The following is a 24,242-nucleotide window of genomic DNA, read 5'->3' on the forward strand; positions in this document are numbered from 1 at the left end:
GGGGAGGGGGGAGCGCGCGCGCCTCCGTCCGAGCTCCCGCGCGCGCCGCCCGGGCACTTTGTTTGTGTCCCACAATGCACCGCGAGCGGCGGCGGGGGCGGGGCCCCGCGCGTGCGCACCGGGCGCCCGGCGGCGGAGCCGGCACCCCGCGGGGAGAGAGAGCGGCACCGGGAACGGGGAACGGGGCCCCGGTGAGGGCGCGGGGGGGGGAGGGGGGAGCGCGCGCGCCTCCGTCCGAGCTCCCGCGCGCGCCGCCCGGGCACTTTGTTTGTGTCCCACAATGCACCGCGAGCGGCGGCGGGGGCGGGGCCCCGCGCGTGCGCACCGGGCGCCCGGCGGCGGAGCCGGCACCCCGCGGGGAGAGAGAGCGGCACCGGGAACGGGGAACGGGGCCCCGGTGAACCCAGCGCGGGGAAACCGGGTCATGGTGAACCCCAGCGGGGTTCTGCTGCATCGCAACGGGGGGAAACGGGGTTCTAGAGAACCCCAGCGCGGGGAAACGGGGTCCTGCTGTATCCCAGCCGGGTCCTGGTGAACCCCAACGGGAGGAAACGGGGCCCCGGTGCACCCCAGCATGGGGAAACCGGGTCCTGGTGAACCCCAGCGGGGTCTTGCTGCATCCCAACGGGGAAATGGGGTTCTGTTGCACCGGAACCGGGAGAAACGGGGTCCTAGTGAACCTCAGCGGGGACAAACGGGGTCCAGCTGTATCCCAAGGGGGTCCTGGTGAACCCAGCGCGGGGAAACGGGGTCCTAGTGAGCCCCAACGGGAGGAAGCGGGGTTCTGCTGCACTGCAACGGGGAGAAACAGTGTCCTGGTTAACCCCAGCGCAGGGAAAGGGGGGCCTGGTGAACCCCAGTGGGAGGAAACGGGGTCCTGGTGAACCCCAGTGAGAGGAAACGGGGTCCTGGTGAACCCCAGTGAGAGGAAACGGGGTCCTGGTGAACTCCAGCATGGGGAAACAGCGTCCTGGTGAACCCCAACAGGGTCTTGCTGCATCCCAACCGGGGAAAACGGGGTTCTAGAGAACCTCAGCAGGGGGAAACGGGGTCCTGCTGTATCCCAACGGGGCCCTGGTGAACCCCAACGTGGGGAAACGGGATTCTAGTGAACCCCAATGGGAGGAAACGGCATCCTGCTGCATCCCGACGGGGGGAAACCGGGTCATGGTGAACCCCAACGAAGTCTTGCTGCATCCCAACGGGGAAAGGGGGTTCTGCTGCACCGGAACCGGGAGAAACAGGGTCCTGGTGAGCCCCCGCGAGGGGAAACGGGGTTCTAGTGAACCCCAGTGGGGACAAACAGTGTCCTGCTGCATCCCAACGGGGGGAAACGGGGTTCTGCTGCGCCGCACCGGGGAGAAACGGGGCTCCAGTGAACCTCAGCAGGGGGAACAGGGTTCTAGTGAACCCCTGCAGGGTTCTGCACCCAGCGGGGTCCTGCTGTATTCCAGCGAGGCCAAACGGGGTCCTGCTGTATCCCAGCAGGGAGAAATGGGGTCCTGGTGGACCCCAGCAGGAGGAATGAGGGGCACTGGGGAGCGAGGACACCGGGGAATGAGGGACACCGGGACGTGCAGCCCGCCGGGACTTGGGAGTGTATCCCCCCGGCTGTGCATCCCACTGTTACAGATACACGTTATAATACTGGCTTTTTGCAAGTATTAAAATGGGTTTTATATGTGTGGTGTTAAAGTAACTTTGTTATAAATATGTAGTTTTTATTTCTGTTGTTAATTAAGCTTAGACAGTAGTGAAATAGCTGATATCAGCGTGCTTGTGTTAAAATGCCTGCTTGGATGGGATAACATCCAATGAGCATTAAAGATAAAGACATCTACTACGGATCTGCCAGCTATCAGCACTGACCATCTGAAGACAGTGTAGACCAAGACCCAAAAACTAGAAGTAATAAAAAAAGGACTAAAACCACAGCCAAGGAATATGTATGCTCTAAAAAGGCAAACCCAAGGAGGAGCCATTCTAAACAGTTCTTAGAATATGTAAACTAGTTTGAGAAAAAAGTTTACTATGCATAAGGATTTGCGAATATGCAGCAGGCTGATATAAAATAAAAAATATTTAAAGAGTATCCCCGAAAGTGATAGTGTAGTCTTAGCAGAGTGGCAAGATGCACCCAGCTGTAATAACCTTTACACTGTAGTCCTTGCTCCTGTTATCCTTTGTTAAACTTTTTACATTTTCACAAGAGAGTAAACGTGTTTTTCACACCATCCCCCGGGCATGGGCTGCCCCGGGGGCACAGGGATGCTCCAGCCTTGCATGTCCCGGGATGCTCTGCTCCTGCATCCTCCAGCTGTGGGATGTCAGGGCATTCTGCCCTCCCCAAACGTGGGGTATCCCAGCTCCCAAATCCTCACAAACCACCAGTCAACTTTAATGAGTCTCTGATTATTCCACCCCCATAATTTGGTCCAAATCTGCACTAATTCGGGTAAACCCAGCTTTAATCCAACAGGATGAACGTAACCCTTTCCTCCGAGCATTGTTTTATGGCAGGGTTTTTGTTGCTTTGGGTTTGTTGTTTTTGGTGATGAGCTCTCAGTAAACTGAAGCAGGAAACAGATTGAAGGGCCACAGTCCAAAAGCGTTAATCAGCAGTAAAACATTTAAAACCTGTCCCTGAAAAAGCCACGCTGCTCCATCAGCGAAAAGAAAAGAGGCCAAACTCCCCTTGTGCTGTTGTGAAAACTCAGGGATCCTTTTAGATGCTTCCTTACACAGCTGGGGGGAGAACCAGAGCAGAGAGTTGGACTCTGCTAAACTCTCATTTCACTTCCCCTTACATTGGTTTTGTGTTGCCAGGGATCTCTCCTGCAATCCTGACACATGCAGCCTCCCATTGCAATCTACTCCTGTGTAAAGCAGGAGTAAAATGGCACCAATTTCAGCACATTACGTGTCTGCAGGTGCTGTTTCCACTTTAATAAGACATAACTTTCAAGGAAATCTGCTCCTGGCTACCCATGGTAACTCCTGAATCACAGAGGATTATGGAAAAGACCTCAGGCTGCCATCCCTTGGCTTCAAAAAGCTCTGAAAAGTCTCGATCAGGAGCTGTTTGATGGTGAAATTGTAGAATGAGTGACTCTAGTGAACTGAGAGCCAGTGCTGTTTCCTGCAGATGCAGAATGTGATGTGCCTTTTCTTGCTGACTTCCTAGATGTGTTGTTGCAATTTTAAAATTGCTTTAAATTCTGATCTGTAGCAATTTAATGAATAAAGAGTCAGGTGAGCCCAGCAGAGACTCTCAGTGCTGGGGGTGCTCGTGTCCAGCTTGAAACTTGCTCTGAGCAGGTGATGGGCTTTGCACAGGAGGGAAAATGGGTCTAAACTGCACAAATTCATGGCAGGAACACAGTAAAATTAAGCATGTAAAATTAAAGTAAAATTAAGTAAATTTAAGTAAAATTAGTAAAATTAAAATTAAATAAAGGTAAAATGGAGCATGTCTGTGTCCTCACTGTCAAAACCAACAGTCTTTAAACCTGCTCCGTGTGACCTGGAAATAAGCCATAAAATTCCCAAATAAAGAACTACCTTGACTTTCTTTTGAAAGAATTAATTCAGTAGTTAACTAGTCATTCCTGTGTGCACTAATAGCATTCAATTGGTAAGTTTTATTCATGAAGCCTCTCCTATATGTTACACATAAAGCTGGGGATCTGAGAATGCTACTGGAACTGGAAAATAAACCAAATATTTTTTCAGAGACAGTACCAAGTTCCAGAACAGCATGTTTATAAAAGACCCTCTCCTTTATGCCATGTTAAAACCTGGCAAAAGCGATATAGGTAGGAATAGAACTGTTTCAGTCCTTTTATTGATAGCTTTTATAAAAGCACTATGAAATTTGTTTGCTTTCAGTCTCTAGTGCTGTGTATGCAAGATGAACTGAGCTGATTGAAAAAGAAAAGAGCACTGCACACATCATCACCGTGCAGGGGCACACCAGCCTGCCTCAGACCTCAGCTTCTTCTCCCCTTTTAACAACATTTTATCAGCCCTGGATTCCTGCAGAGGTTCTCCAGTGATTCCCAGGGCCAGGGAGGAGAAAAACCAGAGGAGGAGCTGTGTTGATTCACACCTGCTCAGGTTTCCTAAGCGACTGGGCTGTCCTTTATTGCTCTGCTTTTTCCACAGAGTTGCAGTTTCCCAGTGAGAGGCTGAGAAATGCAAAATCCCATTTCCTGGTATTTGCCCAGTGATGGGATTTGCTCTTACATGCATTTTGCAATATTCTGATTGAATATCAGAATATTGATTGATTTGTGGACGTAGATGGAGCAACACCAACATAAACGTGGAGTGATTCGGTGATAAAACTGCTCTGTGCATCTTCTGCTCTCTTACAGGGACATAGAGGGAACTCAGGAGTTCCTGGGCTGAACCTCCTGGAATTTGATGGCTATAAAACAGCTTTCAATGAGATTCCTGTCTGCAGCATGAAGGGAGTGACTGGAGGTTGTGCCATGCCCTTAAAGCTTCCTTTGTATGTCTAAACAGAAATTCTGTTTTCCCATACATTCAGAAAACACCCAGGTGTATCTCCCATCCATCCCTGGGATCTGCCCATTTCTTTAATCCTTGAATCTCTCCCTTGCTTGCCTCATCCAAGACCCAGGAGGTGCCATTTCTGGCTGGAAGCTGCTTCACCCTTGTTTTGCAGCCTGTGGGATGTGTTTTCCTGTGCTTCAGCAGCTCTTGGAGCAGACATTGCACTCCCAGCAGCCTGCTCCTGGCAGGATTCCTCATTAACAACCAAAGCAAGTGACACCTTCCCTGCACAGGCTTGCTCTCACCTCCCTGACCCAGCAGCTCCTGAGGGAAAACATCTTTACTCCCACACTCGAGGACTTGTTGCCTACTCCTGAATTTACCACAGGAGTAGGAGCTGTTTCCTCTCCACCCTCCTGCCTGTTGTGATCTCCAGGGCTCAGTTAATCTGCTTTGACTCAATCCTGCTGACTTCTCTCTTTGGAAACCCCTGATTTTCTCCTGACATGGGGAGGATTTGGGGTTTATGTCCTCCCCAGACCTGGAAGTGCTTTTCCTTTTCCTCAGCGAGTGTAGTGCTGGGGGTTAAAGCATCCTATTTGGCAGGAGAGGAGGTTGAAGCAGGAATTTAGGATAAAAACCTTTCTAAAACGCTCTGAATTGCCACAGCCCCTCAGAAATGCCATTGCCAAGGAACCAGAGAGTTGCTTGGGCACCTGAGGATGGATTTATCAGGTATCTGTGTGGGGAAAGAGGGATCTAACAGAGCAGAGGGGTTGTAAGACCAAGATGGATGAGCTGAGCAGAGGATAAGGGCAGCAAAGGGATGTTATGGTTCTAGGACAGGACAGGAAGGATGGTTCCATCAGGAATATGGATTTGTGGCTGAAGCAGCGAGTGCTGGTGTGACCTTGCTGGGACATCGTGGTCCCTTCTGTCCAGGGATAATAAATTCAGCCCAGAGCTGAGGAGGGTGTTTTATGAGGTGAGCCTTGCAAAGTTTAGCAAAGTGGAAGAGTTCTGACTCCTGTCCACAAACACATGGGGAGGGAGGGACGGATGCAGGAGAGAGGAAAATCACTGAAAAAAAGAACAGTTTTAGGACAAGGATAAGGGGGAGAAACTATCCAGCAGTGGCTGGGGTTGGAGATCAGGAGAGCCCAGTCCTTGGAGGGAGTAGCTCTTGAGATCAAGGAGCAAAGCACCATTTCAACACAGAGCTGGTAGTGTTCATGCCTGGGGGAGAAGCCTGTGGCATCCTGCATCCTCTGGAAGTGCCTTTCAAGAGGAAATATGCCCATAAAATGTAATTACCTTGACAGGGGAGCAGCATTATGGGCAGCACAGGCTGTGGAGTTCAGCCATGGGTTGACCCCAATGATTTCCCCTGGTGGAACTGCAGAGATCCATCTGTGCCTGCTGCTCCCCATTGTCTCTATGGTACCATTGTGGATACAGTGTAAGAAATGTTCCCCTAAGGTTTATTTCTTACCCCAGGTTCATTTTCTTATCCCACTAAATTTTTTTAAAAGTCAAATTATGATGGTTACACTGATATCCTTAATTAAGGACTTTTCCCTTAGCTGGTAATATCCCAAAGCCTTGTGGCATTGTTTGAAATTATTCAAACTCAAACCCAGCGAAGGCAACAAAACAAGGAAGTAAAAATGTGGGGGAAAAGGCAGGGCAGGCTGTCACCTCAACGAGCTGCAAGCCAGGGCCTGTCCCTGTGCCAGGGGAAGTCACCTGGATGGATGTCACACCTGGCTGTAAACAGGCTGGCAGCAGTGGCAGTGCCCATTAAGGTGGGGACACGTCCTGTGCTGGCTTAACCCGTGGTGGGGTGAACACAGGCAGCTCTGCAGCATCAGTGCAGGGAAATCCCCATTTATAGACAATAATAATGTAATGTGGAATGTTAAGAGTAATAAAATGTTGTATATGTATATATATATGTACATGTAAAATTTTTATATATGTATTGCATATTATAATAATGTGATATAATGGTTATGATATAAATAATAGTAGCTGTGAATATAATATGATAAATATAACATAATATGATGTAATATAATACAATATAATGTAATGTAATATAATGTAATATAATATAATACAAGGTAATGTAATATAATAAAAATATATAGAAAATAAAGCAGACATCAGGGTGGGCTTTCACCCAGGATAGCTGGCAGGTATCCAGGATCCCCCTGCAATGAGCCCAGGCTTATTCCAATGAGGTGGCTCCAAATTTCCCATTGGCATAAACGAAATGCAGCCCTCCAGTGTTTCAGAGAACTACACAAGCAGAGAGCAGCAAATTCCACTGCCTGTGGTTATCCCACAGTTCAGTGAAGGAGTCAGAATCCCCTCTGGTTAAGTCCTGTTTAGGCTGTCTGTCCTAGTAAAGAGCAGAATTATCTATTTGTCTGAACAGATTTATATTCTGCATGTATGTACAGATATCCTGTGTCTGCATTATGTCAGTATGGCATGTATACAATATATATTATGTATATATAATATATACCCATTATGTATATAAATATATATTATCTAGAATATCATTATTAATTATAATTATCTATTTCATATTGTAAGAGTTATAAAATTTGATGACAGTATATATTATATATGTATATTATGTATGTATATATTATGTACATATAATGTATATGTATAATGTATGTACATACATCATATGCATAATGTATACATATTATGTTGCATATGTACAATTTATAATGTAACATATATGACATCTACATATATTATAATGGATTAATAGGATTCTATGTTGGATATATAGACAGAATAGATTAATATATAAATAATAGAATTCTATGTAGATATATAACATGTATGTATCTAATAGATGATGTATATATAGATATATAATACAGTTAGAGATTTGTGATACTATGTATCTAATATGTATATTATGCATATCTAATATATATGATGTATATATACATCATATACACAATATATTATATGGTTCTATAATGGTTCATATATATATTATACATGATATATGGTTCATATGATATGGCTCTATATTATTATAGCAATATAAAGTATATAATCTATATTATATATTATAATATAGTTACATATCTATTCTGTAGTATACTATAATATACTATCTGTAATACAGTATAGTATAATATATTATATATATAGTATATTATAATATAGTACATTATCTATCAATATAAGTACAGAATATATAGAGATAGGAATACTGTATATGTATAGAGAAGAGGTAGGTGCTCATAAGGCATCTGCAAAACAGAATTGCTTCCAAATTTCTGCAGAATAATTCTGGCTCCATGGATTTCCTCTATTCTCTCATGTAATATTTTCGTTCAGCATCTTAAGACTGAATGAACCATTTATTATCAATAAGATACAGAAAAGAGAGGTTTAAAATCTCTCTGGGATGGAGATAATAATAGTCCTGAGAAAAGTGCAAATAAAGGCAAATGCAAAGAGATAAAAGGCAGGAAGTCCTTTATTGAGGGGTAAAGGCAGAGCCACAAACAGACTGTTTTCAAAATTAAAAACAAATACAAACAATAGGCTAAAAATCAGAAAATTGTATTTCCCCCCCCATCTCCTTAAGATGAATTCCAAAGCTTAATTTTGGTTGGGTTTGTTATGCTTACACAGCTTGGTTGGTACACCAGGGAGGAGGGGAACACCAGTCAGATACCAGAGTGGATAAACAATGAGCAAAGACATCCCTTCTCTGAGCTCCCTGCAGCTTTCAGAGAGGGGATGTGGGAGCAGCATGTTAAAACACAGTCTTTTTTAATCTCTTTTTTCTTTCTTTTTTTTTTTTCTTCTTTCCAGACAGCTACTGTACAAAACCAAACAGAAATTTGTAATAAATACCTAACACAAGAGGCTCAGTACATTGCTACAATCCTTCACTGAAGGGAAACATATATATATATATACATATATATATATATATATAGCCTAATATATAAAACCTCTTTGACTTAAATCAGCGTAAAGGCTACTTGTTTTTACAGAAACCTGGGGCAGGAATTCCACTTAGCATCACCCACACCTCAACAGAGCATCACTGCCTCTGGTCCCCGCTCCTGGGGGATCCCCACCTTCCTCCTCGCTGGAAAAGCAGCAGGATTTGCCCTAAACAAGGAGTTTTTACATCTAGGAAGCTCCAGCGAAGCAGCCACACAGTGATTATAAAAACCTTGGAAAAGCCCCTTGGCATGCACACATTATCCTGTGTGACAAATACAGACATTTTCCTTGGCACTGTCTCAGACTGATGTTCCTGACCCATCCTAAATGCTGGTGGTGACACTGGAGAGGAAACACATGCTGGCTTTGAGTTGAAAACCCTTTCAGACTCAGTGGGGAAAAAGAAAATAACCCTGCAAGGCTACATGACTTTAGCATCCAGCTATTTGTTAGAACTTAAATTCCTGGAGATTAATTAGCAGATGTAGAACATTGCCCAAAGGTAGGTCTGTACCACAGCCCAAACAGCTCTGCATCCAGACTCTGCAGCTGGCCTTCAGGACTTTTTCCTTTCCTAAAAAAAAACAAAGGAACCAAGCACTCAATACCCTCAATCCTGCGCTGTAGCTCCCATGGTTTTGATAGAAATCGTATATGGGAGATAAAACAGGAATATTTCATGTTTTCAGGTGAAGAGTGAGGTTTCTGTCTTCAGTAGAGCAGCTCATCCCACCACCCCATTCCAAACCTGTCTGCACAGCCAGGAAAGGGTCTCACACGAGCTTGGCTTGCTCAGGCAAAAGGGACAAGGAAAAGGATTTGCTCCATAAATGTGAATGGGGAATCTGGAACATCAAAAATTCCAGCCCTCCTCCCCTTCCTATGAGAAAAAGGCAGATCCCACTGGAAATTCAACATTTTGCTGCCAAAAAGGAAGCCAAGGCAGGGTATGAGAGGAGCCTGGAGATACTGAATTGCTCATCCAGCAACAGCAAAATCTTTCCAAATTCCATCCCTGCTCCCCAGGCACAGGCTGCTGCCAGCACATGGCCAGCAATTGCTTTGCAAAGGGCAAAGTTCAGGGTCTGAACAGCCATCTGTGCTGGGGCCAGGCAGCAGCTGGGCTGGGAGAGGGCTGGGGCTGCTTCCCACCGGGAAAGAGCAGCTCCAGCCTTGCCAGGCTTGGTTCTGGACTGAGAACTGCTCAAGCGAGGCTGGAGCTGGCACCAGATCTGAGCATTCTCAAATATCCCAGGAAAGCAGAGGTGAAGAGCAGCACTGGTCACCTCTGGCATGATCTACAGATCCTGGGCTCATCCCTGCTGCAGAACCATGCTAGTGAATTATCTCCAAAATTACAGCAGAGCTGAAAAAATGAGCCCACAGGGGACTGAAAGCCAAGGATGGGAAAGGAAATGCTGGCACACCAGAGTGCCTGCTCCAGAGGGCATCACAATAGGCATTTCACAGTCAGAGCACTGCAGAATTAGGAATTAATTAATCCTCACAGTGGCCCTGTAAGACAGATCAGGTGTAATTAAGCCTTGGTTTTATAGCTGGGGAAACAGAGGTGTGAGGTAACAGCTCTAGGAATGACCGCAGGTGCTGGGGGTGTTTGGAGACAGAGGTTTGTCACCTTGTAGATTATAAATCCAGCCAGAAACCACCTCTCACCTGTCCTCCTGCCTGATTCATGCTAGGATCTGGCTCTCAGCTTATTCCTTCTCCCATTCACACAAGCAATTTTTCTCCCAAGTGAAACCCACAGCTGATAAAACACTCCTCATGCTCAAGGACACCCACACTACTGCAGGGAGGGGATGGCAACCCATTCCATGTTTTTGTGAAGAAATCCCAGTTCTATCAGCAAAGACATCCACCCTGGACCTCCTTGACCTGCAGCTGGGATGGGGTGACAGCAAAACCAGGCTCCTCATTTTCTCCAGTGCCAAACCCCAGCAAACCCTACAAAAGCAATCTGCAACCACATCCAGCTCTTTGGAAACACCCTACAGACATCCTCATTTTTCCCGTTAAGTTACAACTTGCCTGCGAGCAGCCAGCCAGAAAGAAAAGGAAGAAAGAAAGGAAAAGAAGTGATTCCTCCCTGTTTTGCTGCCGTTATTCTCCCCTCTGAGGTAGACATCGATGCGGTGGGGACGAACCACTGAGGAGCGGTCTGGCGAGTGAGCCCACGGCACCCTTGCTGTCCTGCCCCAGCGTGGTGGAAGCCCTGCAGCCCTGGCTCCGAGCAGCCCGGCGTGGCTCAGCACTGCTGCAGCACGCAGGCCGCGGTGGCCGGCGCTGGCCCCGGCGAGCTGCATTTCTCGGGGGCGGTGATTTTCCCGGCGTAGTCAATGCAGGAGGCGCTGCGCGTCCGCACGCCCTCGCCGCACGTTTGGGAGCAGGGAGACCAGGGACCCAGGCGCCAGAGAGGGCAGGGCACGTCTCCACAGGGCTTGATGTCCTCAGGCTTGAGGGATCTGTTGCAGGCAGAGGAGGTTTGACCCTCCACATCCCGGCAATCCACCGTCCGCCGCTGCCAGCCGGAGCCACACGTCTTGGAGCACTCGGACCAGTCCCCCAGCACCCACTGGGAGGTCAGCATCGGTCGGATGACGTTGACTGACTTCTTCTCTTTGCCCTTCTGCTTGCTGAAAGGGACGTCCTTGGGGATGAAGAAGGTGTACTTGACTTTGGGTGGGAAGACCTCGCTGGCAATCGTCAGCAGCTGCACGGTCAGGGGCTCTGGGAGCTGTCGGAAGCTCTGCAGCCTCTCCAGAGTGGTCATGGAGCCGCTGTACTTCAGGATGGTGCCCTTAATGAGGATGTCCTGCTCCATGGCTGAGATGGCAAAGTCTCCATTGAGCAGGTACTTGCCCTCAAGGGTCTTCAGGGCCAGGTAATTGCCGTCGTGCCGCACCCCTCGGTGGCTGCGCTGTTTGATGTCGATGTTGGTGGCTCCGGCGGGGATGGTGACAATGTCATTGTAGCCGTATCTGCAAGGGGCAAAGGGACACAGTTATTTTGCAAGATTTACTAAGAACACACTCATATATGGAACAGCACTCGGGATCCTGGCTCTGAAGCCATCCCTCTGTAACGCCAAGCACTCAAGAGTTAGAAATATTGCAGATGTTCTAGATGTGAGCTCAGCTGGAAGATTTTTCTGATTTACATATGAACATGAGTGATGCAATCAAATGAACAGCCCTGTGATTACCAGCCTAGGTGGGAAATTCCCCCTGCTCCCTATATTTGGAAATGGTGAAGTGTTTGGGACTGAAAGCCTGTCACTGGTGATGCTGAAGGGTGACATCACCTATTGACAGAGATAATATAGATGTAGGTACAGACAGAGATAGAGATGTAGAACAACAGAGTAGGAGGGAGTCACTACACTCTCAGCTCACTTTTTGAAGGGTTTTGCAGCCACTACTACAATGCAGAAGTAATCCCATTGGAGGATACAGAGGACATTCCCATGCCAGGGAAACGTCTTCCTGCAGAGCCAGCCAAAGCCCATCCCTGGAGCCCCAGCTCCTGGGACAGCACGTGGAAGGTTTCACTTGAGCCCTCAGCACTGTGACTCACATGTGGGGCCAGCACAGGATCATTTTCCACGGATCCCCATGGTGGATGCTGCGGTCAGTAATTAGGTTCAGAGTATTTTGGAAAAAAGCCTTTGAGTCAAACTCTGCTCTCCGTCACCCTGGCCTCCCTCACCCTGATCTTAATGGGATCTCTTCTTGGCTGTAGTTCCTGTGCTAATCTCCATTTAGTCAACCACAAACAACTCATAGGAGAGTGGAAGCCCTGTTTCAGCTGTTCCCTGGAAGGAAACCATTTAGGAAATCTAATTTGACTGTGTGAGTCACCTCGCTGCATGGAACTGGACAGTTGGGCTTTTGTTACGGTTTTCCAACAAAAGCCTTAAATTCTGCTCTCTGGCAAAGCAGAATTCCCAAATCTGTTGGGTGAGGGAAGTGACTGCCCCAGTGCCCTTGTCCCAGCATTCAAATTCACCCCAAGCCCAGGGAAAAGTTATTGAACATTTATATCACAATCAGCCCTTGAATATGTGTCCAACTCAGTGCACTGGTGTGAAATGTGTTTTGTAAACTCACTGGGGCAGCAGATTGATTTGCAGTGGTGTACCAAGCCCACCACATCAGTTATTATTTTAGGAAATAAGCTCTACTTGGCTTGTATAATTCTGCCCCAAAATAAACTGAGCTTAAGTCTCGGAGTCTGGGGAGGAGCCCAGGCTCTTGCAATGCCAGCCAGCCGAGGATGCTGGCTTGGATCCCAAAATATTCCTAGCCTACAACTTTAGTGATAGAAAAAGGGGAAAGAGAGAGGATGTTGGTGTTTCTCCCACAGCCCAGCCCTGCAGAACCTTCTCCCCGGTGCCTCACTTGGATCTGTTGAGCGAGCCGGATATTTTCCTGCAAGTGGAGCCATTGCCACCGCACACCCCGCACTTGTCCAGCTTCTTGGAGGAGCCAATGACGTGATCACAGCCAGCCTTGATGCACTGCCCGTGCACGCAGATGGAGAGGGTCTCTGGGCCACACAGCGTCCCATCGATCACCTGGGAAAGGGGAAAGAGGAGGAACGAGGGCATCAGTTCTGACATGGGGTAAACAGGAGTGGCTCCCATCTCCAGGAGTCTTACTTTGGTGATTCCCATCTCAAGGAATCTTACTTTCGTGATTCATATCACCAGGAATCTTACTTTGGTGATTCCATCTCTAGGAATCTTTCTTTGGAGATTCACATCACCAGGAATCTTAGTTTGGTGACTCCCATCACCAGGAGTCTTACTTTGGAGATTCCCATCTCCAGGAATCTTACTTTGGCCTCAAAGACTTTGAATTCGCTCCTCCCTCGGGCTCGGCAGAAGAGTTTGCATCTGTCTCGGGGGGACACTCCGGCGTACTTAGGAACCCACTCCAAGTGATTCCCTTCCAGGTCAGTGAAGTTGTAGCTGTTGTACTTCTCACACTGCTGCTCCCGAAAGCTTTTCCCTGAAAGGAAAGGTGAAACATGGCCCAAAATCCGTGGGAAGCTGGCAGGAGCTGCTGTCCCTGCCATCACAGAGATGTGGGAGCGAGCTAAGGACAGTGAGAGCATACGGTGAGCGTGCAAGCAGAGGAGGAATGTCATGAAGGAGGGATCCCCCCCTCCTTCCATCAGCCACAGGAGGTCACAGCCCCCAGCAGGAAGCTGTTGCTCCCCCCAGCTATGAATACCCAGGGCGGAGCAGAGCAATCCCTGCAAGGCGTTCTGGAGCAGCAGGCGTGGGAGCTGAGCGGGCGTTATGCACTGCCATCCTTACCATCCGGCGGGCACTCCTGGGTGTGGCAGGACTGGTACTTGGTTCTCTGGCCCTCGCAGTAGCTGCCGCCGTGCCGGGGCCTGGGGCTGTCGCAGTGGCGGTGCGAGAACTGGATGCCTCCGCCGCAGCTGCGGGAGCAGGAGCCCCACGCGCTCCAGGGGCCCCAGCCGCCGTCCAGCGCTGCCTGCAAGAGGCCGGCAGAAGCTGCTGAGCCCATCCCCGAGCCTGCCCATGCCCAGCTGCTCCCTCCCAGGGCGAGCTCAGCCCTGATCCAGAAAAATCTCCCCCAGCCCTGATCCAGAAAAGCGCCTTGGCGTGTACTTCACACAAAGTCAGCCTGACTTCCCCCGGTCTGCTCACATGCTTCAAGTTAAGCTGAGCTTTGAGTACTTTGCTGACTGACTCTGAAACTGCTGCTAATTTCCCCAGCAGGGCAAAAAGTCATGATTTAATTGCAGATCTGCACTGCTTGTTTTGGTTCAGACCAGCCCACGGCTCAGTAGCAGACTTTTGTCTGAGCTGGACTCGCCAGTAATAAATATTAATGAAGGAGAGACATCCAGAAATAAATCAGCCCAATCCAAAGCCAGTCAAAGAGACAGCAGGGGTGGGGTCAGAGATTTGGAAATCCCAAAGGGTCAAGCCCCAGCCCAGCTGCATGGGGTTTGTGGAGGGGATACATGGGTGGCTTCTGTGAGCAGCTGCCAGAAGCTCCCCCTGTGTCCAGCAGAGCCAAAGCCAGCTCCAGGATGGACCCACCACTGGCCAAGGCTGAGCCCAGCAGATGTGGTGCTGACCTTAGGGATAATGTATTTAAGAAGAAGGAAAAAAAGTTATTAGGCAGATGTAATTAGGCAGAGAAGAGAGGAGTGAGAATGTAAGAGGAACAGCTCTGCAGACCCCCAGGGCAGTGCAGGAGGAAAGGCAAGGATTCCTCCAGGTACTAGAGCTGAGATTTCCCCAAAATTCTGTGGGGAAGTTCATTGTGAGGCAGCTTTGTCCCTGCAGCCCGTGGAGGGCATGGGGGTGCAGAGATCCACCTGCAGCCCATGGAGGAAGCCAGGCCAGAGCAGGGGGATGCCTAGAAGAGGCTGTGACCCTGTGGGAAACCTGAGCTGCTGCAGGATCCTGGTAGGACCTGTGGAGAGAGGAACCCATGCTGGAAAGACTTGGGAGCCTGTGGAAGACCCACAGAGGAGCAGCCTGTCCTGGGAGGACTGACCCTGTGGAAGAGTGGCCCGTGTTGCAGCAGTTTGTGGAGAACATGTCCATGGGAAGGACTCATGGAGAAATCTGTGGAGAATTGTCTCCCATGGGAGGGCCCTCACGCTGGAGCAGGGGAAGGACTCTGAAGACTCTGACTCCTCTCCCTGAGCAGCAGCAAGAACAACCTGACAAGCTGACCACAACCCCCATTCCTTGCCTCCCTGCACCACTGGAGACAGAACGGAGAACTGGGAAGGAGGGAGGTGTGGGGGAATTCACAAAAATTCCAGAATAAAATGATGTCATTGTTCTGATTTTGTTACTAATAAATTCAATTAACAGCTCTAACTTGAGCCTGTTTTGCCTGTGATGGTGACTGGTGAGTAATTTCTCAATCTTTATCTCAACTCATGAACTTTCCCTGTCCAGCTGTGGAGGGGAGTGAGAGGAAGGCTTTGGTGGGTGCCTGGAGTGCACCTGGACACCACCATTCCCCAGTGTGCCCTTACCTGGGGTTTCAGGGCATCCTGCTGCACACAGCGCCCGTCCCAGCACAGCCCCTCAGCTTTGCAGGGGGTTCCATCAGCCCACGGCAAGCTGCCATTCTTGGTGTGGCAGAGGGGCTCCCCACTGCCCGTCCTGCACCACAGCTGGGCACAAATGTCCTCCTCCGTGGTGTTGGGGCAGTGCTGGAAGTCCTTGCCAAAGATCTGCTGGCACTGCTGGTCCAGGCTGTACAGGGCTCTCTGGCCGGGCAGCTCGGCTGGCAGGGACACGGGCTCGGCCGGGGCGTCCAGCAGGCAGTCACCTGGGCAAGGCTCAAGAGTTAGGCTGGACATGGAGCTCTCAGGGCTTGATGCCACTGACTGCACCAAGCAGGGCACCCCACACCTCTGTCCACGGTTTGGTTTGACTCCCCCTTCACCCCACACCCCCTCCAGGCATGGCAAAGAGCCTGAGCTAAGAAAAGGCTGTTCTGAGAGATGCTGTAGCTGACTGGTGTCACAGTCATATTTTCTGGAAAAATCCCTTTGCCCAGGATTCTTCTCCTGGGAAGCTGAGAAGCCTCAGAGAAAAAGGAAAACAATATTATCTCATTTGCTTCTCCTGTGTTTCGCTGCTCTGGAATGTGGTTGGAGATTGTTTATCCAACAATCTCCAAACACAGGTGCATGTTTCATTGGTTTTTGCTGTGAGTTGTTTTCACTCATTGGCCAATTACAGCCAAGCTGTGTTGAGGCTGAGGTCAGCAGGGAGAGGGAGCCCCACGTTCAGCCCCAACATCTCTGTGAGCAACCCACTGCTGGTGTGTGGTACAATGTGATGTTCACGTGTCTGAGATGTAACACAGGACAGACCTCGGCTGTTCATCAGCCCAACAGCCTGTTTTATTGTTTGGGGCTTGCTTTATAGGCAATTCAAAGCTCTGGCTCTAAACAGCCATTGGTCTAATCTCTACACCCCCTAGACTCTGAACCAGTCAAATGCTTGTATTTTAGGAGAGCTGATATTGGTTGAGACCTCTGTCAGTCAGCCCAGAGGCTGGTTTATGGCACTGGGCTGGATTTCTTATTTATAACTGGATTGATGTTCAGGTCTACACCCCAAATAAAACCACCCCAACTGCTTTGCTGCATTCTTTGCACAGTGGGGCATCCACCTCCACGATCAACCCCCTTCTCCCCCTCCAGGGATGCCGTGAGCCCTTTCCCTTCTGCAGCAGGGCGTTCCCCGGGCTGCTGACCTGTCTGGTGAGGAGGATGGCAGTGTCGTAGTGCTCTGGGTGCCGGTCGCTCGGGGGGTTGAACCTTTGCTGCCAGCTGCAGAAGTTGCGCAGGGTGAGCCCACCATTGTCAGACACCTCGGGCCCTGCTGCTGCCTCCTCCACCACCAGCACCTTCACCACCACCAGGCTGATGGAGTTCCTCAGGCTGGGATGCTTGTAGATGCGAGCTGCCATGGACATCAGGGTCAGGACGTGGTTCTGTGGGGGAAGAGATGGGCAGGCAGAGCCTGGGTAAAAACTCTGCTACAGGGCAATTGTTTTTGTTTGAAAAGAAAGAATCAGCCTCATTTATGAAGCCCATCATGTCCAGACCATGGGCTGATGGACTCAGTGCTGCCTGGCCTGTATGTGATGCTTTACACCTTGTGCTGGTGGACGAGCCTTGCATCCCCTTCTCCAAATGCTTTGTCTCCTCTCCCATGAACCCTTTGCACCTAGAAATCCCTCTGGAAGAAATTCCTTGGGGAAACCTCAGCATTCTAGAGAGTTCTCTGCATATTCCCAAAGCATTAACCCTGCCCTCGCTGCCCCAGGGCAGGAACCAACTCACAGACACCTTGCTGGAGCGAAACCACCCAGTAAAACTTCTGCCTGTGCTGGTCACAGGGTGTGAACCCAGCGTCCTTGGTGACAAACTGGGACTAAAACACTTTGACAGCCAAGACTTTGCCCAGCAGCATCCCCTGCCTGGTGATGACCAGGGATTACTTAATATGTCAAAAGCGCCAGCGATGTTTAGGCTGATGTAAACATCTTATCAGAGCATCAAAATTCCTCCTCTGCTTGGCACCACTCACAGCCCCGAGTCAGGAGTAAAAAATGCAGCTATTACACAATATGGTATTGGGAAAGAGAAAGTGGCTTCTCTCCTCCCCAGACAAATTACACCCTGCGGTCTCAATTCAGAGCCTAATTAAAGTGGAAGGAGTCGATGGGAGCCCTCTCTGATAGCCAAGTTTCACCCAAAATACATTTCCTCAGCAAAGCTGACTCCGTGTGCTCATCCATCACGGCACTGCCAGGACAATGCCATTTTCTGAGACACAAAATGCTGTTTTCTTAGCAAATGAGGGAGATGTTGAGTGAGATACAGCATATTTGCTGCACCAAGAGCCACTTGCCCAGGGCACTTGTGGCTATTTTAAATTATTTTGCCACATTTTATCCTGCCACTGGCAGCTCCACGTAAACAGATGTTTTGTTTCAACAAGACATATCCCAAGTCCTCCCCAGCTCATTATCCAAGGGCAGGCCCCAGCAAGGCTGCTGGGAGCAGGGAATAGACTGGTTTATTTAGACTGGCCAGCTCTCCACGCCATGACTCACATCCATGCAACTCATGTCACGGAGAAGACACCGCAGAGACAAGAAATTGAGGCGAGATCCCCACGAGGGGTTGCTCCATGAAACCTGGGGGAATTGTTCACCCTGTGGAGAAAGTCCATTGGGAACCTTGCTAAAAATATCACAAAGCCTTCTTAAAATTAGGCCCCTGAAGATCTAGAAGGATGCTCTGTGCTGGAGCTGCTCATCCTGGGATCATCCCTCATTTCCAAGGGAATAAATCTGTGTCCTTTTCTAACCCATTAGAGGTTTCTGTCCATAGCAGTAGATTTGACCTGGGAGATGTCAGTTCATACCACAAATCCCCCAGGACACCAGCCCTCACATCCTCAGGGGTACATCCAGCCAAAAACCTCTTTCAGCAGTAGGAACAGAGGGACTTGGAAAACATCTGTCCACCTTCCCTGTGTCTGGAAAGGGAAGATGGAAAGCAAACTGAACAAACAGCTATTTAGTGAAGATTAAAAGGTCAAATCCACTTGTTCCACCATCTGGTGTCTATTTATACCCATCCCTGGCCCATGCAGGAATGGGTTGGGTTTCAGATGGACCCTGACTGCTCTGGGGAGAGCAGCAATCCACCTGCACTGCCTTGGCTTAGCCAAGGGCTTGAAGCCACAGCCAAAAGCAAATTACGGATCCTCAGGGCTCAGGAGAGGCCAGCTGAGTGCTTTAGACCAACAACTGGCAGGGGAAGGGCTGAATCCTGCTGGTCCCATCCTCCCTCTGCCTTTGCAAACCGGATCAGGCTTGACCATCCACCCAGCAGGAAACACTGCCTTCTCCAGGGTTTCCATCCCAGCACCGAGGCTGAGGATGTGGGGACTGGGATCATGTGCAGGGCAGTGTTTTGGGTTGGGTTTGAGTAGCCCAGGGCTGCAAACACGCTGGTTTCTGCCTTCTTGCCAGGCACTGCAGCCCTGCAGGCACAAGAAGCTTCCCTGCCATTTCCAACCAGCATCCTGGGAGATCTGGCAGGGTGTCTGGTAAACTCAGCTGGAAAATCAGCCAGCTCTGGGGGCAGAGGACACCAGTGTGAACCACAGAGGGTCGTGGAGTATCCTCTCACAGCCCCATGCACTGCATTTATGTTAAGGCACTGTGGAGGGTGATGCCCCACAAACCTCCTACCCCTTTTCCCCCAGCTGCAATCCTGGGCTCCCTCTGCTCTCAATATCAAATTCCCCCTACAAATGAGCAGGGATGACTTTTGTCTGCCACACAGCTCTGAGATCCTGCTGCCACAGCATCACTGTGTCTGGGAGAGCCCTGCCCTGAGCCAGGCACTGCCCTCCAGCAGCAAACAGCACAGGCAGAGGGACAGGGAAAAACCACAAATCAGAGCAAGGGGACCTGGAGTGGTTGTCTTTACCCTCATTGAAGGACTGAGTTCTCTGATGCAGGCTCTTGCAAAGTCTCTGCTTGCATTCCCTTTCATGGGAACCACTCAGAAGCTGAAGCCTGGCATTTATTTTTAATTATTATTATTTTGATGGGTGAAACTGCTCTTACACAGACACTATTATTGTGGTATGCAGAGAATGATTTAATGCTGTTGGACCCACCCAGGACAGAGGGACAGCAGAGAGCACCCACAGAACACCCCAGCACGACCTGCCTCCTCCCCAGTGTGTGGGGAGCAGTGTTCAGCCCAGCCTGGGGCTGTAGGATTGCTTGTTGGTTGGATTTGGTTGGGTTTTTTCCCTGTTTTCTCCCTCAACACCAGCATTTCTGCAGAGGGGGAAAAGAAGAAAGAAATGCTGAGATTCTGGAGCACAGGCAGATGGAAAGGAGCAAACCCAGGGTTAGATGTAAAGGCTGCCCAGCTTTAAAAAATCTGCTGGTAAAAACATCTCAGGTTGTCCTTTCCCCCAAGTCTCCATGTGGGAGCTCCCTGCCTGGCTGGGGTGCCCAGGGGCTCTGGCTGCCCTGCCAGCCTCCTCCTGTGGGCCAAGAATTCCTCACAAAAAGTGTCAGGCAGCCAAGGGAAATGCGGGGCAAGCCAGGGGAGAGGGGCACACCTTGCCAGCCTGCTGGTGTGCCTGGCTGCCCTCCTGCCTGCCCGGCTCTCTGCCCATCCCTGCTCTGTTTGCCACATGATTTTCCACCCTTCTCTTCCCCTCTTTGCTGGATATTTGGGGCTGAACCACAAAAGCAGCAATTACCCCTGTTCAGGGCAGGGGAAACTGAGGCACATCCAGACTGTCCCCACCTCTACAGAGGCAGAGATGGAGTAAAACCCCATCCTGAGAGCATCCCAGGGCAGGAGTGCTCCACTGTGGGAGCCAGCACGGATTTGCTTTAGTGTGAGCCAGCACATTTAATTCTGCAGCCCTGAAGTGCAGCAGCTGTTGAATATCCTGGTGTGAGGCGAGTGCCCCAGCCAGAGGAACCTTTAGGGAGGCTGCCTGCCCCTCCAGCCCCCTGCCCCACAGAGGATGCAGGCTCTGGGTCACCCTCAGAGGACAAATCCCACAAGAAAAGCTGGTGGATGGCAGCAGCATGCTGCATCCCCTTTAATCCCACTCCAGTTGCCTTTGGGATGGGTTTAGGAGGGGCTGGCTTCTTTTTTCAAGGGATTAAGTGAATTTACCCACTCACACTGCAAAATACCCTAAAGCAAGCCTAAGAACCAGACACAAGGGGACCTGGGGCTCCAGGGTGCCTTTGGATTTACCTCCAGTCCAAGTGGGACTGGAAGAGCCCTGGCTTTGGATTTACCTCCAGTCCATGTGGGAGTGGGAGAGTTGGCAGCAGGACCCTGGCAATGCCTGTGCCCTGCACTCCTGTCTGGTCTTAAAGGGAAGGGTTTGCAACAGCACTCCTAAAACCTCATCAATCTGCCTGGAAAAAACCACAAAGTCAGCAAGGAATCCCAGCTTTTCCAGACTGATCTGATTCTGCTGTGGTCCTCAGCCATTCCCAGCCCTGGGAGTCAGGAAGGGCAGATTCCTCACTCACAGAGGAGGAGGGAAAGGGGATCACAGCCACTGTGCTTGCGGAGGAAAGCTTGGAAATGTGTCTCATCTGCACCCAAGAGACTGGAGAAGCCCCACCACAGGAATCCCATTTGGCTGCCAACTGGCTGGAGATGCTGCAGCTGGGTTTTGGAGCTGCCTGGTGCTTTAGGTGTCCTGGCAAACGTTCCCCAGCCATGCAGAGCATCCTCACAAGTGCAGCCCAGCTGCAGGTGCTCAGCCCTCCTGCACACAGACAGGATTAGCTGTCCCCTGCCCCAGTTCCCCTGCTCAAAACCCCACTTCACTCTGTGAGTGATGCTCACAGTCCCTTTGTTTTCAAGCACTTGGGATCCTCTGCAAGAAAAACGCAAAAGCTCCCGTGTCCAGCCTGGACATCCCCACATCAGAGGGCTCTTCCCAGTCCCTGCAGGCTGAACCCTGCCACATCCCCCAGGATTTACTGCCCAGCACTGTCCTGCTGCTGATGCCCCCTCCAAATGCCCCAATTACCAAGCTCAAACAATGATTAAACTCCCGAATTTCAGGTTTAGTTCTGCTCTCACTTCACCATTCCCTCCTGGTTTATATAAAAGTATTGATGAAGGTAGAATAAGCTCTTATTGTCTCAATTAGGTTGACAGCTGAGTTATAAGGCTCAAATTGATGGGAAATAAATCATGAACAGCATTTTCCCACCACAAGCATGGCATTGATTATAACTCTCAACGCTTGAGTGCATCTTGGGGTGACTCTTCTGCTCGAGCTGTTACAACTTATGCAAGAAAATAACTGGGAATACAAACAATGCTGGTGACCTTTAATAAATATTTGGTAATTAAAGTGTGGTTACGGGAAGAAAAGTCATTATATAAATATGGTTTGTTCTGACTCAACATTTCGACTCATTGGGCATCTCTCATTGATCTCACCAGCACTTGCCACTGCTTCTTTCACCCCACAAGAAAGGTATTTAGGGAGAAGCAAGATTGCTGTGCTGCTCCCTGCATTCTTGTTCCAGAGAACAAAAGACACAGAAACACAGCAGGTGGTTTTTTGGTTGTTGCTTTTTTAGCTGCTACACCAGAGCTGGTGGAAGTTTTCTCCCAAATATTTTAATATGCTATTACTTTATTCATGCAAAACAAGATCTTTGAAGATCCTTCCATCCCTGAGAGGTGATGTGAAGATATTGCTCTAGGGGCTGAGGAATTGATGGTGAAATGGGAGCCAACAGGCAGCATCACCCATCCCAGGGCTGGGACAGCCAAAGCAGGGCAGGGTGCCCCAGTTCCAGCCCCTTGGTCCTGTGTAGGTGCCATTTCCTCTCCTGCTGCCTTCACAGATTTACCCACAGGGCTGCTGCTTTTTCCCCAGCTCAAGCTGGGCATCATCACGATTTCCTCCAGTCCAAATAAATCACTTTATTTCTGGCAATACAGACACCCTTGGGTGTTGCTTTCAGGCCATCGGGTGCCCAGCTGGGTGCAGAAGGTTCACTGTTATTTTTTCTGCCCTCTTTGGAAATCAGAGACCCACTTTACACTATGGGGAGAGTAATTCCCATCACCATTTATATGTCTGTTGCTTAAAAATTCAGCTTACTCCACTTCAAACTCTTTTCTGAGCACTTGGGGTACCTCCAAGTGCATAATCTCTCACACACTGACCCTCTGCTACCTGTTCCTGCCAGCCTGGCTCAGTGGAAAAACCAAACAAAGGGCAAAACCAGAGTGATGCTGAGCAGCTGAAATCAGCTGAAGCCCCCGGGTTTAGCATTTGCCAAGGTCCAGCCTGGCCTGAGCAGGGCTGGAATTAAAACACTGCTTTGTTAGGAGCAGAGAAGCCCCTAGGGGAAGGATAAAGCCGGTAGAAGTGGCAAAGCCAGCCTGCCAAAGTGCAGCCCCTGGTTTCAGCTTCCCAACTGCTCCCTGCTGAGCTCCAGCTTCAAGGACTCTTCTCCCAGCCCCGAGCCCAAACAACCCGAGAAGGAGCAACTTCAATGCACGATTATCCCCTGCAAAGACCTCAGAGCATTTCCGATGGTGCAAACCTGAATTTGGAGCTGAATTTGGAGCGCCCATCCCTGCAGGGTAGGGGTGGGGAGCTGGCTTTGAAAAATGACCCGGAGCTGATGAATGAGGCACACGGACAGCCCTGGAGATGGTGTGGGGGGCTGAGGCACCTCGGACTCTGCTCCTGGGGTCTCCCCAAAGCCTGGTCGGGGCAGGAATGTTACAGGAGGGTGAGAGCTGCTGGCGCTGAGGGGAAGGGCTGTTCATCCATCTGCTCAGCGCTAACAGGTGGCTCCGGAGCGGGATGCGCATTGCTCAGCCCCTGCTTGGTTCGCTCTCTGGCCCCGGCTCCCGCTCGGAAGGGAGTTAAAGCCACTGCTTCGCAGCGCGGCTCCTTCCCCGTAGCAGGAGCGCACCGACCCGCCCTGTCCCCGCCTTTGGGGACACCGGGCTGAGGGGGCATCGCAGCGCCGGTGTGTGCAGGGACGGGCTCGCTGGGTCTGGGAACGGCTCCCGAACACTGAGTGAGCCCCACAGATCAACGCCGCAGCTTTGCTCCGCGGACTGACGGCCCTCACAGCGAGGGAAGGTGGCACCGAGGTCTCCCGCTCACCCCAAGCTGTCCCCGGTGTCCCGGGGCCGGGGGGGACCCGGCAGCGGGCAGAACAGGAGGAGGAGGAGAGGCAGAAGGGCTGGAAGAGGAGGAGGAGAGGCAGCGGGGATGGGACAGGACGGAGCGGGATGAAGGGATGCGTGTGTAGGGAGGACGGAGGGATGAAGGCTACAGACAGGCAGTGAGAGCGCAGGAGCGGAGCTGGGAGGAGCGGAGAGGCGGCCGGGACGGGGACAGCAAGGGACGGGAGGACGGACAGACGGGACGGGCACAAGCGCGGACAGAAGGCTGCGGGCAGCGGGACGGCGGCCAGCCAGCCCTTACCTCCACGTCCTCCCCGTAGAAGCGCACCATGGACGCGTCAGCCACCAGCAGCGTCTCCACGTAGCGGGCCTGCGACACGAAGCGCGGGGCCCTGCGGGGCGGCTCGGGGCCGGGGCCGGGGCCGGGGGCCGCTCCCGGC

General features: G+C 50.5%; 1 protein-coding gene across 1 annotated transcript in view; it reads right to left on the minus strand.

Moving 5' to 3' along the window:
- Positions 1 to 8,017: 8,017 nt before the first annotated feature.
- Positions 8,018 to 24,242, minus strand: part of ADAMTS8 (ADAM metallopeptidase with thrombospondin type 1 motif 8) — a 16,783-nt gene continuing 558 nt past the window's right edge. Inside the window, exons 1-7 of the mRNA XM_041480557.1 lie at positions 24,104 to 24,242; positions 16,809 to 17,048; positions 15,574 to 15,999; positions 13,859 to 14,042; positions 13,375 to 13,547; positions 12,936 to 13,111; positions 8,018 to 11,516 (exon numbers count right to left, since the gene is read on the minus strand). The exon at positions 24,104 to 24,242 is cut by the window's right edge and continues 558 nt beyond it. Of these exons, the coding sequence (XP_041336491.1) occupies positions 10,784 to 11,516; positions 12,936 to 13,111; positions 13,375 to 13,547; positions 13,859 to 14,042; positions 15,574 to 15,999; positions 16,809 to 17,048; positions 24,104 to 24,242 (2,071 nt within the window). The 3' untranslated portion in view covers positions 8,018 to 10,783. The remainder of the gene's footprint in view (positions 11,517 to 12,935; positions 13,112 to 13,374; positions 13,548 to 13,858; positions 14,043 to 15,573; positions 16,000 to 16,808; positions 17,049 to 24,103) is intronic.

The sequence above is a fragment of the Pyrgilauda ruficollis genome, unplaced genomic scaffold (genome assembly GCF_017590135.1).
Source record: "Pyrgilauda ruficollis isolate IOZ18807 unplaced genomic scaffold, ASM1759013v1 scaffold52, whole genome shotgun sequence".
NCBI lineage: Eukaryota > Metazoa > Chordata > Aves > Passeriformes > Passeridae > Pyrgilauda > Pyrgilauda ruficollis.